Genomic DNA, 16,586 nt, shown 5'->3' with positions numbered 1-16,586 from the left:
GGGCTACCTGATAGAGCACACCTCGTACTGCGACAAGGATGGTGAGTGGGTGGAATGACCAATTTGCCTAAGGGCTTCTGAATGTGCCAGACTAACTTAGATAGGCACGAGTCCAATAACAAGCAACTGGGAAGCCTTATCGTTGAAAACTTAGGATAAACCTATCTGTAGGACACCAGGCAAGAAAGTGTCTTAAAACAATTAACAAAAGATGTATAAGAATAAGCAGGGAAGTCGGGGTACCCATGAGCATAGGAAGTTGCGAATCAGCAGAGGTACCGCTTCACATATCTGTCTTAGTACGCACTCGGCAGGTAAATGCCTTTCTCGCTACCTTGGCCAATCTGCAGCACACTCAAACATTTCCATACAAATGGGTAGCGGCGCAAACATGCAGGCTAACAATTTAATTCAGAAATACAATCATAATATAAATGTCACATGACTAAAACTATTAAAAATAATAGTTCAGAACGTGTTCAATGAAATATATACGAACTCAAACTTCTTGTTGGTTGGTGACATGTCATCATGGTCTCAAGTATAGGATGGCACAAAGTTGCACTTCACCCTTGAGCCCCATCAAAGGTTGGATCATCCTCCACTACACTGATTATTATTTTTTTAATCAAATAAACACTGAATTGGACATAAATAACACTTCAGGTTCATTGTTATTTAATTGAAGCATATAGTGTACACAATATATGGACACCAAATTATATTTGGTATATAATTGTTTAGAATAATTACATTTTATACATACTTAAATTATTTTGAAAATTGATGTCAGCAGAAGTAATACTAAAACTTAAGTGAAAATCTCAAGATAATATTATTTTATTACTTGGTGTTTTATTAAAGTGAGAAAGGTAGGGATAGGATTTGTGTCGCAATCATGACATGCTTAAATAATCAGTACTTCATAGCCCCAAAAACACTGATTTATTTACACTGGACTCATAAAATGTTATGAATTAGAATTATGTAAGATTGTTATGATTAAATTTCCTGCTTTAATTCTTAGCAAGAATGTGACAACTTAGCGATTGAGGCCAAAGCGTACACGCCACGTTTCTTGACCCGTTGTGTGAGCATCGCTCAGTCCGGGCTTCTTGCTCCAGTGCGCTCTACACAGCCGAGCCAGTCTAGCACGTCCATCCGAGCAACACAGGAATGGTCATATGGTGAGGGTGTGTAGGTTCCGCAGGTCCAGCACCACACAGCCGTGGTCGGACCGGTTGCAGTCCTTCTTGCGGTGGTCGGTGCGGCCGCAGCCCTGGCGCCCGGCCGGGGATACGGCGGGCGGTGGCGTTGGCGGTGGCGGTGGCGGGGTGGCCTTCTTCGCCCCGGTGCGCTGCTGCCGGCCCTGCGCCTGGCGGTTGCAGTCGTTCTCGCGCTGCACCACAGGCGGGTCCTCGGCCCACGCCTGCCGCTCGGCCGAGCCCAGAGCGCCGAACACGGCCGCCCCCACGAGGTACACCGCGCTGGCCGTCCTGAACACGCTCCGCCACTCGCTTGCACTCTGTTGGCAGGAAGATCCAAAAAAAAAAAGACAGTTAGCTTAATATTTTTTTTCAGTGATTCAGTAGATCAAAAGTTTAAGATGGATACTCTTACCAGGACATCTGATACCAAAACTGGCCTTCGAAATCAATCAATATCATTAATGGTTGCCAAGTACCTATTTTCAATACAAAACAAATTGATGAGAATTTTTACTTTGATAACAGTAATTTCTGAAAGTAGCTGAACAGGGCTCTTACTCTATGAGCACACTCTAGTCAACTGGTCCATACTGTGTGGGCTTTCATTCGGAAGAACCCAAGTTTAAATTTGGGCAACAGTTTAACATTGTATCCAAAATTAGTCCAGGGAAAAGCAATAGTTTATGTGCAAGAGCCATAGACATTTTAATCTAAAATATGTACTTTAAATATATATTTGTAATTTTAGTCTTAAATGATTTTGAAGAAACTAAAAGTCAATTTTAAGTTAATAATTAAGTAGTTAATTTTGTAATGAATATCTCCTGCTCACATTTTCTGACCAAACATGCAAGTACAGGAGAACACGTGGACATATTTTATTGTGAAGATTATTATGGCATAATATCTAAATAATGGTAGATAAATGATACAAAGTTGGCAAGGAAAAATAATCTGGGAAGATAATTTTTTTTTAACTTTGTATGTGTAACACAAATGTATGCCAAATAATCTGTACGAATTTGTCATCTGTATATTATGTAAGGAATATATTCATATCTATCTATACTTTAACTTGATACTTATATTTTATTTATTATAACTAAATTTTAAATTCTCATTAAAACTTGTTTTTATTTTCTATTTCTCAAAGTTATTCATACATGAAATGTCGTAAGAGCACATAACATTAACTAGTCACATGTCTGCCTACATTATATTGATCAGGACTTCCGGTTTATGGTGGGCAAAATACGTCGAGTTACATTCCTGGGTTCAGGATTAGATATTGGGGTGTCCTTGGCCAACATCCTGTAGAAGGAAACTGCAAACCACTGTAGAATCACCCTGCCAAGAAAATCTCAGATGCATCACAGGCTTTCTCTTCATGAAGCCATCGCAATCGAGATCGAGCAAAAAAAAAAAAAAAAAAAAAAAAAAAAAAAAAAAAAAAAAAGAGAAGGCTGTCTGTAAAGTCGGTTTACGGACGATAGTTTAACGTGACAACGTCATAACAAAACATTGATGAAATGATTGCATACTTTTATGAATAAAATTGAATCATTTTTATTGAATTTTCACTATATTTTGTATGGATACACAAAGGAGTGAAATGAAATCTACAATTTAATTGATAAATTTACTTTTATTTGCACTCATTAATTTAATTATGTTTATTACTTTAACGAAGAGATTTTTTAACTATAACTTTTATACATGTTTGCTATTTAACTTCTTCCAATCTGTGTTATTCTTTTAAGGATAGGACGATGATAGGAAAAGTAGGAAACGAATGGGAGTGTTTTCAAGTTTAATGTGCCTCGAGAAAGTCAAATCAATGGTTGTTCCAATCGAGTGTGAAGAGAGATAGATGCGGCGCAAGCTTACAATGAGCGTAACGGGACAAAGCGTAACGGGACAAAGCGTAACGGGACAAAGCGTAACGGGACAATGTGTCATCCTTTTTGGTGCGTGCAGCCGGCGTTCATTGATTTATTAGACGTTGTCACGACAAAAAAAGAGTTATTCGTTGGCTCACCCTGTTCTGCACCAGCAGGCCTGTGACGACTGGCCCGATGAGTCCGGCCAGACTGCCCACGGTCTGCGACACACCCACTAGCACGGCGGAATGCTTGGGCGCCAGGTCCAGGTGGTTCACGCTGGAACACAACCCATCGCTTCGTTGTCCCGCCATTGAAAACATCTGAGAGCAAAATCACAAATACATTTTGAGCCTATTTACTTTGATACTGGGAAAATGGGTATGGCTAGAGACCCGGAAATTTCGCGAATTCGTCTGGCCTCCGTGTAGAATTCAAAGTCATAGGTGTGTTAAACCGATGTTTGCTTATCCATTGGTTGATTTCTTAGTGAGAACAGTTTTATCCTTGTTAATTGGCACTAGCTGATTCGCTTACTTCTCTCCTAGCTGGACCTCGTTGGTTCACGGTCGTAGAGGGGCGTGCCCAAATAACTGCTGTCCAATCATGAACACAGTGCGAGAGTGTGAAGGTTTGCATTCTAACTTGCGACTAAATGAATGCGCGAAATTTCCGTGACTCTACTTATGAACTAAACTAACTTGAACTTCATTTGTACTAACCGCAAACAGAGCCGCTGACTCAGTGGTTTGTCTAGTCACGACTGACGGTAATATTCAATTAAAATATACGAAAAACCAATGTTTGAACTTTTGAAGGATTATTAAAGTCATACATAGGTGTGTTTTTAGAATTTGTTTCAAATCTTTGATAGTTTTAACAGGGTCATAATATATTCGGTTTTTGCATGGAGGAAATTTATCCATTTATTTGCTGTTTGTCGAAAATCTGAGCCACTCCATTCTAGAGCAAGAACCTAATTTGTGCAAGTGTCGATTGTAGAATATACATACTACGAGCTGGAAGATTGTCGCTGGTTACTCCTATTGTTGCTCCACTTTACCTTGTTGTATCTCTCGTTTCCCTCAAGCTAGTTGGGGTGAACGACAGGCAAGTGTTTTGCATAGAGCAATTTTGGCTTCACGTCATATCGTCCTTTTTGACCCTGCTGCAGGTGATCTTGTGGCAGAGCTGAGTAGGGTACAGAGACAGTTCAGAAGCCTACCTAAGGGCGGCCGCACCAAATGGCTGCAGTGATATGGCGAAGGCGAGGCAGATCAGGACCTGCGCGGGAGTGTCCAGGACTCCTGCCGTCATGACGAACAAGGACTCCACCACGAAGGAGCCGCACACGTACAACTTTCGCACCTGCAAACAAACAAACCGAAAACATGTAACCAAATAGAATTCATTAAATTAAACAAATAAATTATGCCTCGATTATTTTGCAATTAAAATAGGCACATTCCCAAATTTCCATTGACACAGAAAATGTGGCGTTGCTTAAAATAATGTCCAGTGGTAAACAGGGCTCCTCTGGTTCGGGCTACTCGTCGTCTGGCTGCCGAACGAGTGGTTCCCTTTCTGGCATCTCCTGGAACGGGCTGGTGATCGGGCGTGCTGTGTCCGCTCTCGTCCGGCTCTGGGCTACAATTTTCGAAAATTACAATCGCATGAAGGGAATTGTCAGGTACGTGGTGGGGGATCCGATAGAGAAGAGTGCGTCAGCGGCGACGCCACTCCAGCGCATGCACTAGCTGTCTAAGGGGAAGACGGCACGGGTGTAGCATGCTATATGCTATGTAACAACCAAATCGCGAGATGGCAAGGGAGAGGTATTACAAATGATGCATCAGCAATGCTTCGAATTCTCGTAACACTTGCTTGTGTTTGTCTACTCAGTTTTCGCAACGCCTAAGATTGGCGTTACCGTATTTTATTTTATTTAAAGTATCTACAATTTTATTTATTCATTTGTGCAGTTAACTTTATAAATGTCATTCATTTTTATGTGAATGGTGTGATTGAAAATGTCAAAAATTTATCTCTAGCCATACTTAATAAGTAAGAAGTGGACTCCACGAACACACTTTTTTTTCTCAACTTTTTCAGAGCAGCAGTAAGGTGACCTTGATATCTTAATTCACCTTGTTAGAGAATAATCAAGAATAATCGCTTACGTTCTTAACAAAATTGCATTGAAATTGGTTTTTGGTATAAACCATTATCACATTAGGTTAGTTATACACAAATAATTAGTATTCAGTTATAAATTTGGGAATATATAAGATTTTATTATTTTTGTATTCTTTCAAAATAGCTTGAGAAATGCAAATAACATTTTTAATTTGAATTTAAACTATTATTAGATAATTGCTTTTCTATGATCATCACTCATAACCTTATTAAAAAACTCTTTCCATAATTTACTGTCATAATTTTGAGATATCTGGTATGCTCATAATGGCATAAATAATGCAGGAGCTCATTCAGCCTACTTTATTAACCTTGGTTGCAGTTACCACTTCCTTGGACTGCAGACAGTCAGCGAGGTATCCGGCACCTTGCAGTATAACAGCCATGAAGAAGAATGGCAGTGACAACATGGCACCCACTTGTTGCTCATTGTAATTCAAGGTATCTGTAACAAAAAAAAATATCTTTCGGTACTTGCCATAGATGTGTAACATCTAACCTCGGTAACAAGCAAATTCATGTGTTCTCATGTTGCAAATACACTTATAATACGAAAGAAAACACTATAAATCATCTGTTTGCTTATGTGATTCCTTATTTATCTTTCTTCACGAGTTTCTGGATTTGCCACTGCATGAGAAGTATTTGACTGTTTGTATCTCTGATGCCTACATTTGTGACTGTGTCTCAACACCAAGTGTAACCTAAATCTCTTATTTCCGGCACAAACCTCCCAAGAAGGACGGCAGCTGTTTGAGCAGCGTGTGCGAGCCCCAGGCCTCAGCGAAATGTGCGATGGCGACAGCCCAGACTGGTGCAGAAGTAAGGATCTTCCTCCAGGGATGCAAGACCGCCTGCAACAGAGCCGAGCTTAGCGATGACCGGCTGACTGTGAATACCGCACAGCACTGGTGCACTTGAAGTAGCTTGGCTTATGGGTTGTAGCCGTGTCATTGGCAAATAATTCACCTATTTTTTTTTATTTGCCGATTTTTTATTTGCTAATTATTTGCAAAAGAACACGGCTACAACCCAGAAGCCAAGCTACTTCAGACAATGGCCGTGAAAGCCTGCGAACATTATTAACTGGTGTACTTGTTGCTGAAGATGTCGAAAAATATAATACTCGATGCCTGTGTTCGAGGCTATTGTAATAATAACCAGCGACATGTATTCAAATATTACCTCCCCAGCCATTAATATGTCTTCCAAGGCTATTTGTTACATTCCAGGTTGGCCCGGCAACACAACCCAGAATAATAACAAATTACAATTAAAACACATGAAAAAAATTATCAGTTTATATCTTTAATTTCATTTTGAGCGAGCTGCCGCGGCCACACATTGCGACGATCGCGCGAAAACTCGACAACGGACACTGACTGCAGTTATTTTCCCTTTACAAAGACAAAACAAATAGAGGCAACCCCGTGGGCCAACTGACCAATCACAACACAGAATGTCAAACTTTGAATTTGTATATAATAATGCAATCAAACATAAACACTTCTTATATGTACATATATACATACACATATATACATACATCCAATCAATCATTTCAATATATTATTTAATTATAAGTATTATTTTTATTGTCAGTAAAAAATTATGATATATGACTACCTAGTGTAAAATAACCAATCCAAAGTACTGGGATGTGTATTTAAAGTTATTATTATAACACTTACTTAAACAAATAACAAGTGTTAATATTATTTTTTTAACGACGGTGTTAAAATATGATAATGAGTCATGTAAGAAAATGTTTTAAAAATGTTATTACAGACGAGTTTTGATCTTTTTGAGTTTTATTTCTTTTTGACGTGACAACGTCTAATAAATCGATGAACGCCGGCTGCACGCACGAAAAAGTGTCCCGTAACGCACATTTTCCCACTACGAGGTGTCCCGTTACGCTCATTGTACCCTTGCACCGCATCTCTCTTTCACTCGATTGGAACAACCATCGATTTGACTTTTCAATCATGTTTTCGTCGTTTGAATTATTAATATTATGTAATTTAACAATCGTCCACCGATTTTCAGCACAATCGGTACGGTTATTTAAAAGTAATTTGAATTTTCAAATACGTTTTTGTACGAACAATGGTGTTTTACAGTTACACATAATAATTCAAATTACACCCGGGATCTTTTGCACAATGTTTTAAAAAATATTGTAACACATTATAAATAAGTTTGGTGTATTTGGAATGCGTATTTGTTATAAAATCGTATTATAAAAACGAAATAATATTATTCCCCTATGGTGCTGTCATCTACGGTGACGGACACAAACCGAACGAATCGCGCTATCTGCCGCTTCCGCGGCAACCAGGCACTCGTTAATACATATTTTCCTTTTTATCGCGAGGGGCGTTGTTATTAATGAATTATAAATAAAATTTCGTGCCCGGGGCCACAATTGCATTTCATTTTGAGCACTGGAAGACATAAAAACGTAAAATATTCTCGACGAATTTTAATCTCGGCCCCAGCGCACCACGAGCGTCTGGGTTGGAGATTAAAGCCGAAATTCTTTCTTAAACTTACTAATACTTATTTTATTAACTGCAAGGACATTTTTATTAAATTCTACGTTTAATTTCACGACGAACAAACTTCGTCATTAAATGTGTAATTGCGAAAAAGCGTAAAACATTCTCGACGATCTTGAAGTTAAATAGCAAACATGTATAAAAGTTATAGTTAAAATAATAATCTCTTCGTTAAAGTAATAAACATATTTGAATTAATGAGTGCAAATAAAAGTAAATTTATCAATTAAATTGTAGATTTCATTTCACTCCTTCTTTGTATCCATACGAAATAGTGATAATTCAATAAAAAGGATTCAATTTTATTCATAAAAGTATGCAATCATTTCATCAATGTTTTGTTATGACGTTGTCACGTTAAACTATCGTCCGTAAATCGACTTTACAGACAACCAATTTTTTGTAATTTTTTATATCAACAATTTTATTCCAGAATATTTTTGCAATCAGAGTGATTTATTTGTCACAATACGCTTGATATATCCCTCGGTTTTCATTTAAGAGAATATCAAATAGGTTATTGCCGCAACACGCAGATGACTTCGATACCAACGCGCCTAAAGAAATTCAATTTCAAAAACAACTTCGAGTAGGCAGTAACATCGTAATTGTTGCAACCAAACATTGAACTAACTTTTCCAGCCATAATAAATAATTACAACTGCATAAAACTGGAAAAAGCGCATATTCAAAATTGCCAAAATACCCTTATGAATGTACTCTCTCAATTAATTACAGTTTCTAATATTTGTGTACCTATTGTTAAGCGTAATTGGTTTATTATGAAACAGTCATGTAACTGTAAATTTTACCGAATTCTACCTAAATACTTACGTTTGTATGTGTTTTAAAATGGTTTTTAAGCTTTAAATATTTTGTTTATATGCGCAAATGCACTGTAACGTATTTTTCTTTTGTAATTTTGTCTGTGGGATGATGCAATCATGTGAGCCAGTTGCGTGGCAGTTAGAGTGAGAAAGAAAGGCGTGCGTTGACACAGTGACGCCGAGGTGATAAAACGATGATGCATCCGGTGTAAGACAGAGACAGAGCAACTAGCGTGAGAAAATATTTTGGCAGTCCCCGATTTTGATGTGGATTTGAAAAGAGACAGATCAAGGGAAGTCCCGGGTTATGTGTGTACAGGGTTTTTCATGTATTGTAATTTGTTCTGTGATTGGCTGGTGTTGGAGGGAGTGTTTGATACTGTGCTGTGATTGGCCGAAAGTTACGCCATGGTGCACTCCTGAGACCAGTGTGTCGTTTTGGTTTTTTAGTCATCTACTGCACAGCGGCTGAGGAGGTGGGTAGTTGAGTAGGTGGCTCAAAACATTATGATATTATGAAGATTTGATGATTTAAAGAGTCAATTTCGCGGCTGTGGTCCGGGCGTCACCGGTTTATAATCAACCTTACTTTCGTTTTTTTTGGACATAAATTAGAATTTAGTGACTACAGTCGTCGGTAATCGCCCAAAACATGACTTAGTAAAATTCGTCATTGTTTCCGAGAACATTGTCCTTCGGCATTGTACCGAAAAGTTGAGTGCAACTGCGGGACTTAACTTCGAATTTTTTTTTTTTATATATATTCAATTTTCGGCCAGTCAGTGTGTGATTCAAATTAATAAAGCTTACTTGTTGTGAGTAAGGAAAATACTGTTTCAACTTGTAAATGTTGTGGTCGCAATATGGCGGCAAATGTCTCGTGAATTCGTAAGGTATAAATAAACAGTGAAAAACATTTTTGTGTACGACAGACATCATTGAAATTCAACATCGCCCATAACTAATAGTCTGAGGAAAACATAACCTCAGTTTTTCAGCATCCGAGCATGCAAGTGTATCCTGTATGTTACCCTTCAAAGACCAAAACGTGAAATATCTGAGCTTGTCCCGGGGGGTCTTTGGAGTGTAACAAATGTTTCGATCCTTGGTCGATACAAACAGTTATTTAAGCTGAGAAACATTTATTTAAAATTTATTTAAATAACATCACTTCAATTTAAAGTTTCGCCATTTAAGTTTAGCAATTTTTCTCAAGATAAACTTCTTGCTACTGTAACTACACCGGAGACTTTTCGATACTGCTGCAGATACAGAATCAAGATTAGCCTCTACAACTAATACCTGATGCATAGTGAGTTTTAAATTGAAACAAATACTTAAATAAGTTTTTTTTCAGTAGTTGATCAGCAAAATATATTTTTCATAGAAAATAATACATGTTCAATGTAGTTTTGCTTCTTAACAAAAGATTTTGCCACATGTCTGAATCACATACAGTTTAATTTTTGTTATTTTAGATGCATTGATGCTCTCTTACGGACGAATGAGAAGGAAGGCTTCTCTAGGTCTCAAAGCGTTGCCATGCTTTTATGTGCAATCTCCTTTACTTATATGACGGTATTTATCAGATATGCCAAGGCATATAAGCAAATGTTGCTCAATCTGACTACAAATATAGCTACAAATGTAGCCAATTGCTCAATTCCATTACACTAGAAATGTTACCTTGTAGCCTGGAATATGTGGTCTACTGAAAACATTACCACTGATGTTTAGGAGTGGAAAAAATTGATTTTCAGTATGCTCGATTGATCTACTATTCACAAATAAATAGTCAGACAATCTACATGTATCAGATATACCAGATGTGTAAGTATCATCAGGGGCGCAACAACAAGGGGGGGGGGGGGGCAAGGGTATTTTGCCCCCCTCTGAAACCTTGAAGTGGGGGCAAACGGGGGCAAAGAAAGTGCTGTGTAATCAATTTTTAGATAATAAAACTGCTTAAATAGCACCATTTTCCACCTTGAAATACAAATTTTCCCGGGGAAGTACCCCCGGACCCCCCCGCTTCAATAGGGGGGATCGATGATTCTTTATAAAAATGTATATTCCCCCCCCCCTCCTTTTCGGAAATTTAGTTGTTGCGCCCCTGAGTATCATACTGCATTTCAATCATTTATGTTTAAAAAATTCAAAAACTGTTAATGACTACAACCAAACTTAAATTAATACTTAATTACTTGCCTTGTAAATTTTATCCTGTGGTCCTATAGCTGACTGTATGTACTTGAGTTCTTCAACAGAAATTGAAGGATCTCGTTCAGGACATTCCTTGACCACCCACCACCAAGCACCGAACCACAACAGACCAGTCAGTCCTGCAAAAACAACAGTACCAACCACTGCCATAGCTGACCAACCTTCTAATAAAGCACACAATGCATGCTACATTTCATATGTTGCTAAAACAAAGTAATTTGGATGTGTAATGTTTAGGCTTGAAAAGCATTTCCCTGATCTGTACATTTTACATTAATTTAATATATACAGTTTATGTGATTTCATGAATTTGACTATGGAGGAGGGGCAGGAATTACAGTTTAATAATTTGTTGATAACGAGATTTAAAATTGTATTATTCTAAATTTTTTTAATAAGCTTCATTTAACTTGAAACCCTTACATAATTTTCTGCAATATCAATTATGAGAGTACTTGAACAAGTTACATGAGTTATAAATGGCAGTTCAGTTGTTATGATTAATTAAAACATCAATTAACAATAACTCACACCAACTTCAACTTAAAAACCAACAGACTACCGAGATGCTAAATAGTGATTTTTAGACAGAACCACGAATCCCGAATATCAACCACTATCAGTTAGAAGAATATTTTTACATAGCGACTTTGGTGATAGTGACTGCTGAAGAAGAATATTTTTACATAGGGACTTTGGTGATAGTGACTGCTGAGGCAGCGCACATTCTGTGGCAAAGCTTTATTTGCTACGTAGCACCTGCAATGAATTTCGGGAAACGTGTTCCACAGCAGGATGTAAGTGGAACCGACCGACAGCAACGAACACGTGTTTACCGAACGCGTAGAAGATCGCCGGCCAGCCGATGTACCGCGCGACGAGTGCGGACAGCGGCAGTGCGACCATGGACCCCACGTAGCTGCCGGAGAGAGCCAGCGCCATGAGCCTGTTGCGCTCCAGCGGTGGCGCCCAGCGAGACCACAGCGCGTTCATGCACGGGTGCAACACGCCCTTAAACACACGAAAACACCACGGTCAAATGGGAGACCTAAGATGCACATCAAGTTCTGCCATTCCCGATCACACCCGAACAATTCACCTTCGGCCAACTTCGGGTCTTTGTTTTATTTTTGCGCAGGGAAAAATGAATTCAAATATTAAAAGTGGTCGGATAGATTAGCTAAATTAAAACACTTTAAAACACTATGGACGGTTAGTTAGGTTAGTATAGCTACATTAAAATAAACAGAGAAATATAAATATATATATAAATAAACCCGAGGTTGGCCGAAGGTGAATTGTTCGGGTGTAATCGGGAATGGCAGAACTTTATGTGCATCTTAGGCTTCCCATGTCAAATGATCAGACAACCACCATCTCAAAGCACAGAGCACTGTTCCCAACCATGCCAGATTTAAGTTGGCATTTGGATCCCCGCGGGGAAAAAAAGAACAGGTTTACACGCTAAACCTAGACTAAAACACATAACAAATATAAATATCACATAAGTTCAATAACTATGTCACACTGACAACAGAGGTAATCAACTTTTTTTTTTTTTTTTAACAAATTATTTACAAAGTGTTTGGAAACTCGTGGGTGTAAATTTAACGGGTGACAGAGATAGCCCAAACAAGTTCTTTAAGTTAAGTAACAAATTAAGTTTCGGAAACACAACCCTGAAAAGTTACAAGTGCGAAAAGCAGCGTGAAAATTTGAATTTCGTGAGCATCTAAGCTCTACACTAATGCTGGTAATAACACACATGTTTTGCACTGTGGTCCAAGTGCTACCAGACACCTGTTAGGCCACGGGAATCCGGGAAACCTTCCTCGAAGTGTAGTGATCTAATAGGTCTCATGACCTCCGCGTCAATCCTTCGTGGTATGAAACTCCCAATGAAATAAATGCAGGTGCTATTGTAACATTACCCTTTTGATATTTCATACTGCCTTTTCTGCCATTTTTCCCCCTCCCCATACACCATGCGCACATCAGCAATTTCTGTTAATGTAAAGGCTACCATGCCATTTACGTTCTACAAATCCATAAACGCTGCACCATACTCACTCACAGTCAACAGTGCGCTACTCGCACAAAGCCAAATGTGTAATCATAAAAACATACTACAACCCACCATCCACTTTGATGTACACCAGAATGCTGGTGATAGTGCATTTGACAAGTCCTTTTCTTCATCGAAACACTTTTATCATATATTTACGAGTCAGATTATCTTCTTTCACATTTACACCTATGCCTTACCCCGGGATCGAACCCAAAACCTCTCGCACCGTAAGCCAGTGTGAAACCGACTTTGTTAGGGAGGGCTGACTAGTCTGTCTAAAGCTTAGTTTGGAGTACACAGCAAATTGCACCCACTGTTGCCAAATTGATTTATTTTGTACACTATTAATAATTATAACAAGCTTTCATCTTATCTTAATTCTACTATTTGAATATTACAGTTGTATATATTCCAAAAAGAAAAAATCTAATCACCATATATTATATAACTAGGTATTTGTAGCAATCAATCACTATTATTAACAAAACATTCCATTAATTATGACATATGGTGAAACAGAGCCAAAATTTTTAATAGCAAATTATATTTAAAAAATAAAACGGTTGAATTTTATTTGGTGTCTTTAGGTTACATTTCTTTAGCAGTAAGAACTGAATACTATCAGATGATGCTATAGATTAACTTCAACAGTAAAACTTTTTCCTAAATTATCATCCCAAATATTTTTACAAAATAATTTTTTAAATAAAATTTTAAAAATAAAACTTAAAATTTTGGACAATTTTAGAGGTTATGTTAGCTGTTTTACTACAATGTATAAATTGTGAAAAAGCCCTAAGAAAACAAAATAAAAATAATAATTCTTTGTGTTATTGCAGAAATCAATCAAGTTTTATGTTTAGTATTTAGTATCTTGAATTTATCAGCGAACAAGCATTGTTATTAAAGATGTATTTTACTAGGATACAATACAACTTGTAATCTCGTAATCTTGTAATATCGAGTAGTAGAGTTTTTTTTTCTTTTTTTTTTTTTCAAAATGTGGTACCAGGTCAGGGGCGGCTCCAGGGCTGGGAAACCACCAAAGACCCCGCTACTATTTGGGTCCCGTGCCGACCTGTTTCATTTTTAACTTTCTTTTTTAAAAATGTGGCTGTTATTGGGAAAAGAAAATTTTAATCATTTTTAGCATGTAATTTAAAGAGCTGGTCAATCAATTCTTAAATTCGTGATTTCTTATAAGGAATTCTTTCTTAGACTTCATTGCCTCATATAATAACGCTATTTTACCGTAATTTGTTCGTAAGAATATATAAAACTAACACAAGAATAATAAATCAGGAAAGAATACATAAATTTCTCGAGATAAATGAGCGAAAGCATTGTTGAAATCGGAGTTCCAGATTGGCTTATAAAAAAACGTTGTTTTAAGGAGTTTATTTTTTTAAATATTCTGAAGGAGGGCCTCAGCCTCCACTCCCGTAATGCCCCTCTTCAAAATATGATGCCCCTATAACCAATGGCGGCTCCAGGAAGATCTCTCGGGCAGGGCTCTCACACACAGGAGGATGCAGTTAATAATCATGACATTGCCCTTGGGATATTCACTAAATATATCATCTCAAATAATTCTGAAATTTAGTATTTTCGTGTACAAATTCTGATTGAAAGAAGTGTTTCAGCACATTAATGAAAGTATTTAAGTTAACATTAATATTACATACAAACAGGGGCGCAACAACAAGGCAGGGGGGGGCCGGCAAGGATATTTTGCCCCCCCCCCCCCTTCTGAAACCTTGAAGTGGGGGTAAACGGGGGCAAATAAAGTGCTGTGTATTCAATTTTTAGATAATAAAACTGCTTAAATAGCACCATTTTCCACGTTAAAATACAAATTTTCCCGGGGGAGGACCCCCCCGAACCCCCCGCTTCAATAGGGCGGATCGATGATTCTTTATAAAAAGGTATATTGCCGCGCCCCCCCCCCCCCCCCCCTTTTGGAAATTTAGTTGTTGCGCCCCTGCCTACACATACATAAGAAGTAAAATGTGGGCTCGGAAGGGGCTATCGCCCCTTGCGCCCTTCCTCCGGAGCCGCGCTTGCCTATAACTTTGAATATATATACTGTATAGAAGTCGCGAGTGGATAGGATTTACTCTACGTTTTTCAGGAGCGTATGATGAGCAGCTTGGGAAACTTCACCGCTGCAGTGCGCTGCCGTAACGCCCTGTATCGTCTTAGATTGTTATTTACACGTTAGAGCGCAGCACTGTCGCCCGCTGTCATTTCCCCGCACCCTCCCCCCCCCCAATCATTCACTGCAGCTCAAGATAGTTCATCAGGAGGGGGAAGGGGTGTTTGAAGAGTTCGACACTTGTCCGCTAGGGACCACCACAAGTCGATGCCCTGGAGAGGGTGGCGATTGCGGCGGTGAATTAACCAGACACTATGACTCACCCCCCCCTAACCTAATGATGGCCCCCCCCCCCCACGAAATTTTTTATGCCATTTTCTCAATGATTTACTCAATTATTTTATAATATTATACTTTTTTAGTATTATATTTTATCACATTTTGCATTAATTAAAACTCATTTTCTAATAATAATTTTGGTCATATCAGGTAATATTTCCATCCTGAAGCGACAGATGCCAAACTGCTTTTGTTGAGGAAAGTGCGGGGTTGCCAATTTTATTTACAAGATCCCTTTCAATTATCAAAGCACCAGAAACGTATTTTCACATTAGAAGCTATAATTATGTAAATAATATATACATTTTTTCTCGTCTTTTTACAACCCCCCCCCCCCCTGAAATTTTAATGACGCAGTCTGCGTCGTTACCCCCCCCCCCCCCTTGTGGGCACCCCTGAATTAACCAACTACCTCGAAACCGTATTAGAAATGTTAACCTGGGCTGGCGACTTGTATGCAGTATGTATATATATTCAAAGCCCGTGACAAGCCGGAGCGGGAGTGGCAAGTAGGGGTTGGGATGCCCGGACCTGCAGCGCTCCCTGGCAGACGCGCAGAGCCACCAGCAGGCAGGGGTGCATGCAGGCGAGCGCCGGGGTGAAGAGCGCCAGCAGACCCGAGGAGGCCAGCCCCAGCCCCAGCAGGCGGTGCGCCCCCACGCGGCCCGCCAGCCAGCCGCACGCCACCTGGGCGCCCGCGTAGCCGCACAGGAAGGCAGCGGCCACCGCCTGCCGGGTGCCCGCTCCCCAGTCCATGTCCCGCACCTGTGGCATCACGTGACAGACAGTGTCCCCGGTTTTAAGCAACAGGAAGAAAAAAAAGAAGGAAATTTGAGGTAGAGGAAAAAAAGAGATTTTTAACTTACGCGAATGATTTGATTTTAAGGAAAAAAAAGGGGTTTTTTTTTGTAAAGTCGGTTTACGGACGATAATTTTACGTGATAACATCATAATAAAACATCGATGAAAAATTGCATACTACTTTTTTTTTAATTTTCAAAAATTATTTACATTTTTTTTTTGCAAATTTTATTTAAATAATTTGTTTAAATATACTCACGAACAATTAGTAGAGACCGGAAACATTCGCGGGTTCAATGACCTCCAGGTTAGACTCCAATATCCTCTACACACTCGGGCAAATGCCACCTGTTCATTGGCTGCTGGCTTGTGGGTCGTCTCGACTGGG

General features: G+C 38.9%; 1 protein-coding gene across 1 annotated transcript; it reads right to left on the bottom strand.

Annotated features, from left to right (window-relative positions):
• Positions 1 to 976: 976 nt before the first annotated feature.
• Positions 977 to 16,171, bottom strand: LOC134532295 (vesicular glutamate transporter 1-like). Its single transcript, XM_063368714.1, has 8 exons — positions 15,929 to 16,171; positions 11,732 to 11,906; positions 10,881 to 11,014; positions 6,015 to 6,138; positions 5,596 to 5,729; positions 4,314 to 4,456; positions 3,247 to 3,367; positions 977 to 1,525 (listed from the first exon to the last, which is right to left on the bottom strand). The coding sequence occupies exons 1-8, from the start codon at positions 16,169 to 16,171 to the stop codon at positions 1,181 to 1,183; spliced, it is 1,419 nt and encodes a 472-aa protein (XP_063224784.1). The 3' UTR covers positions 977 to 1,180.
• Between the last annotated feature and the right edge of the window lie 415 nt (positions 16,172 to 16,586).

Source organism: Bacillus rossius, chromosome 5, assembly GCF_032445375.1.
Source record: "Bacillus rossius redtenbacheri isolate Brsri chromosome 5, Brsri_v3, whole genome shotgun sequence".
NCBI lineage: Eukaryota > Metazoa > Arthropoda > Insecta > Phasmatodea > Bacillidae > Bacillus > Bacillus rossius.
Note: the sequence above shows the minus strand (reverse complement) of the source record. Positions and strands in the feature narration are given on the sequence as shown.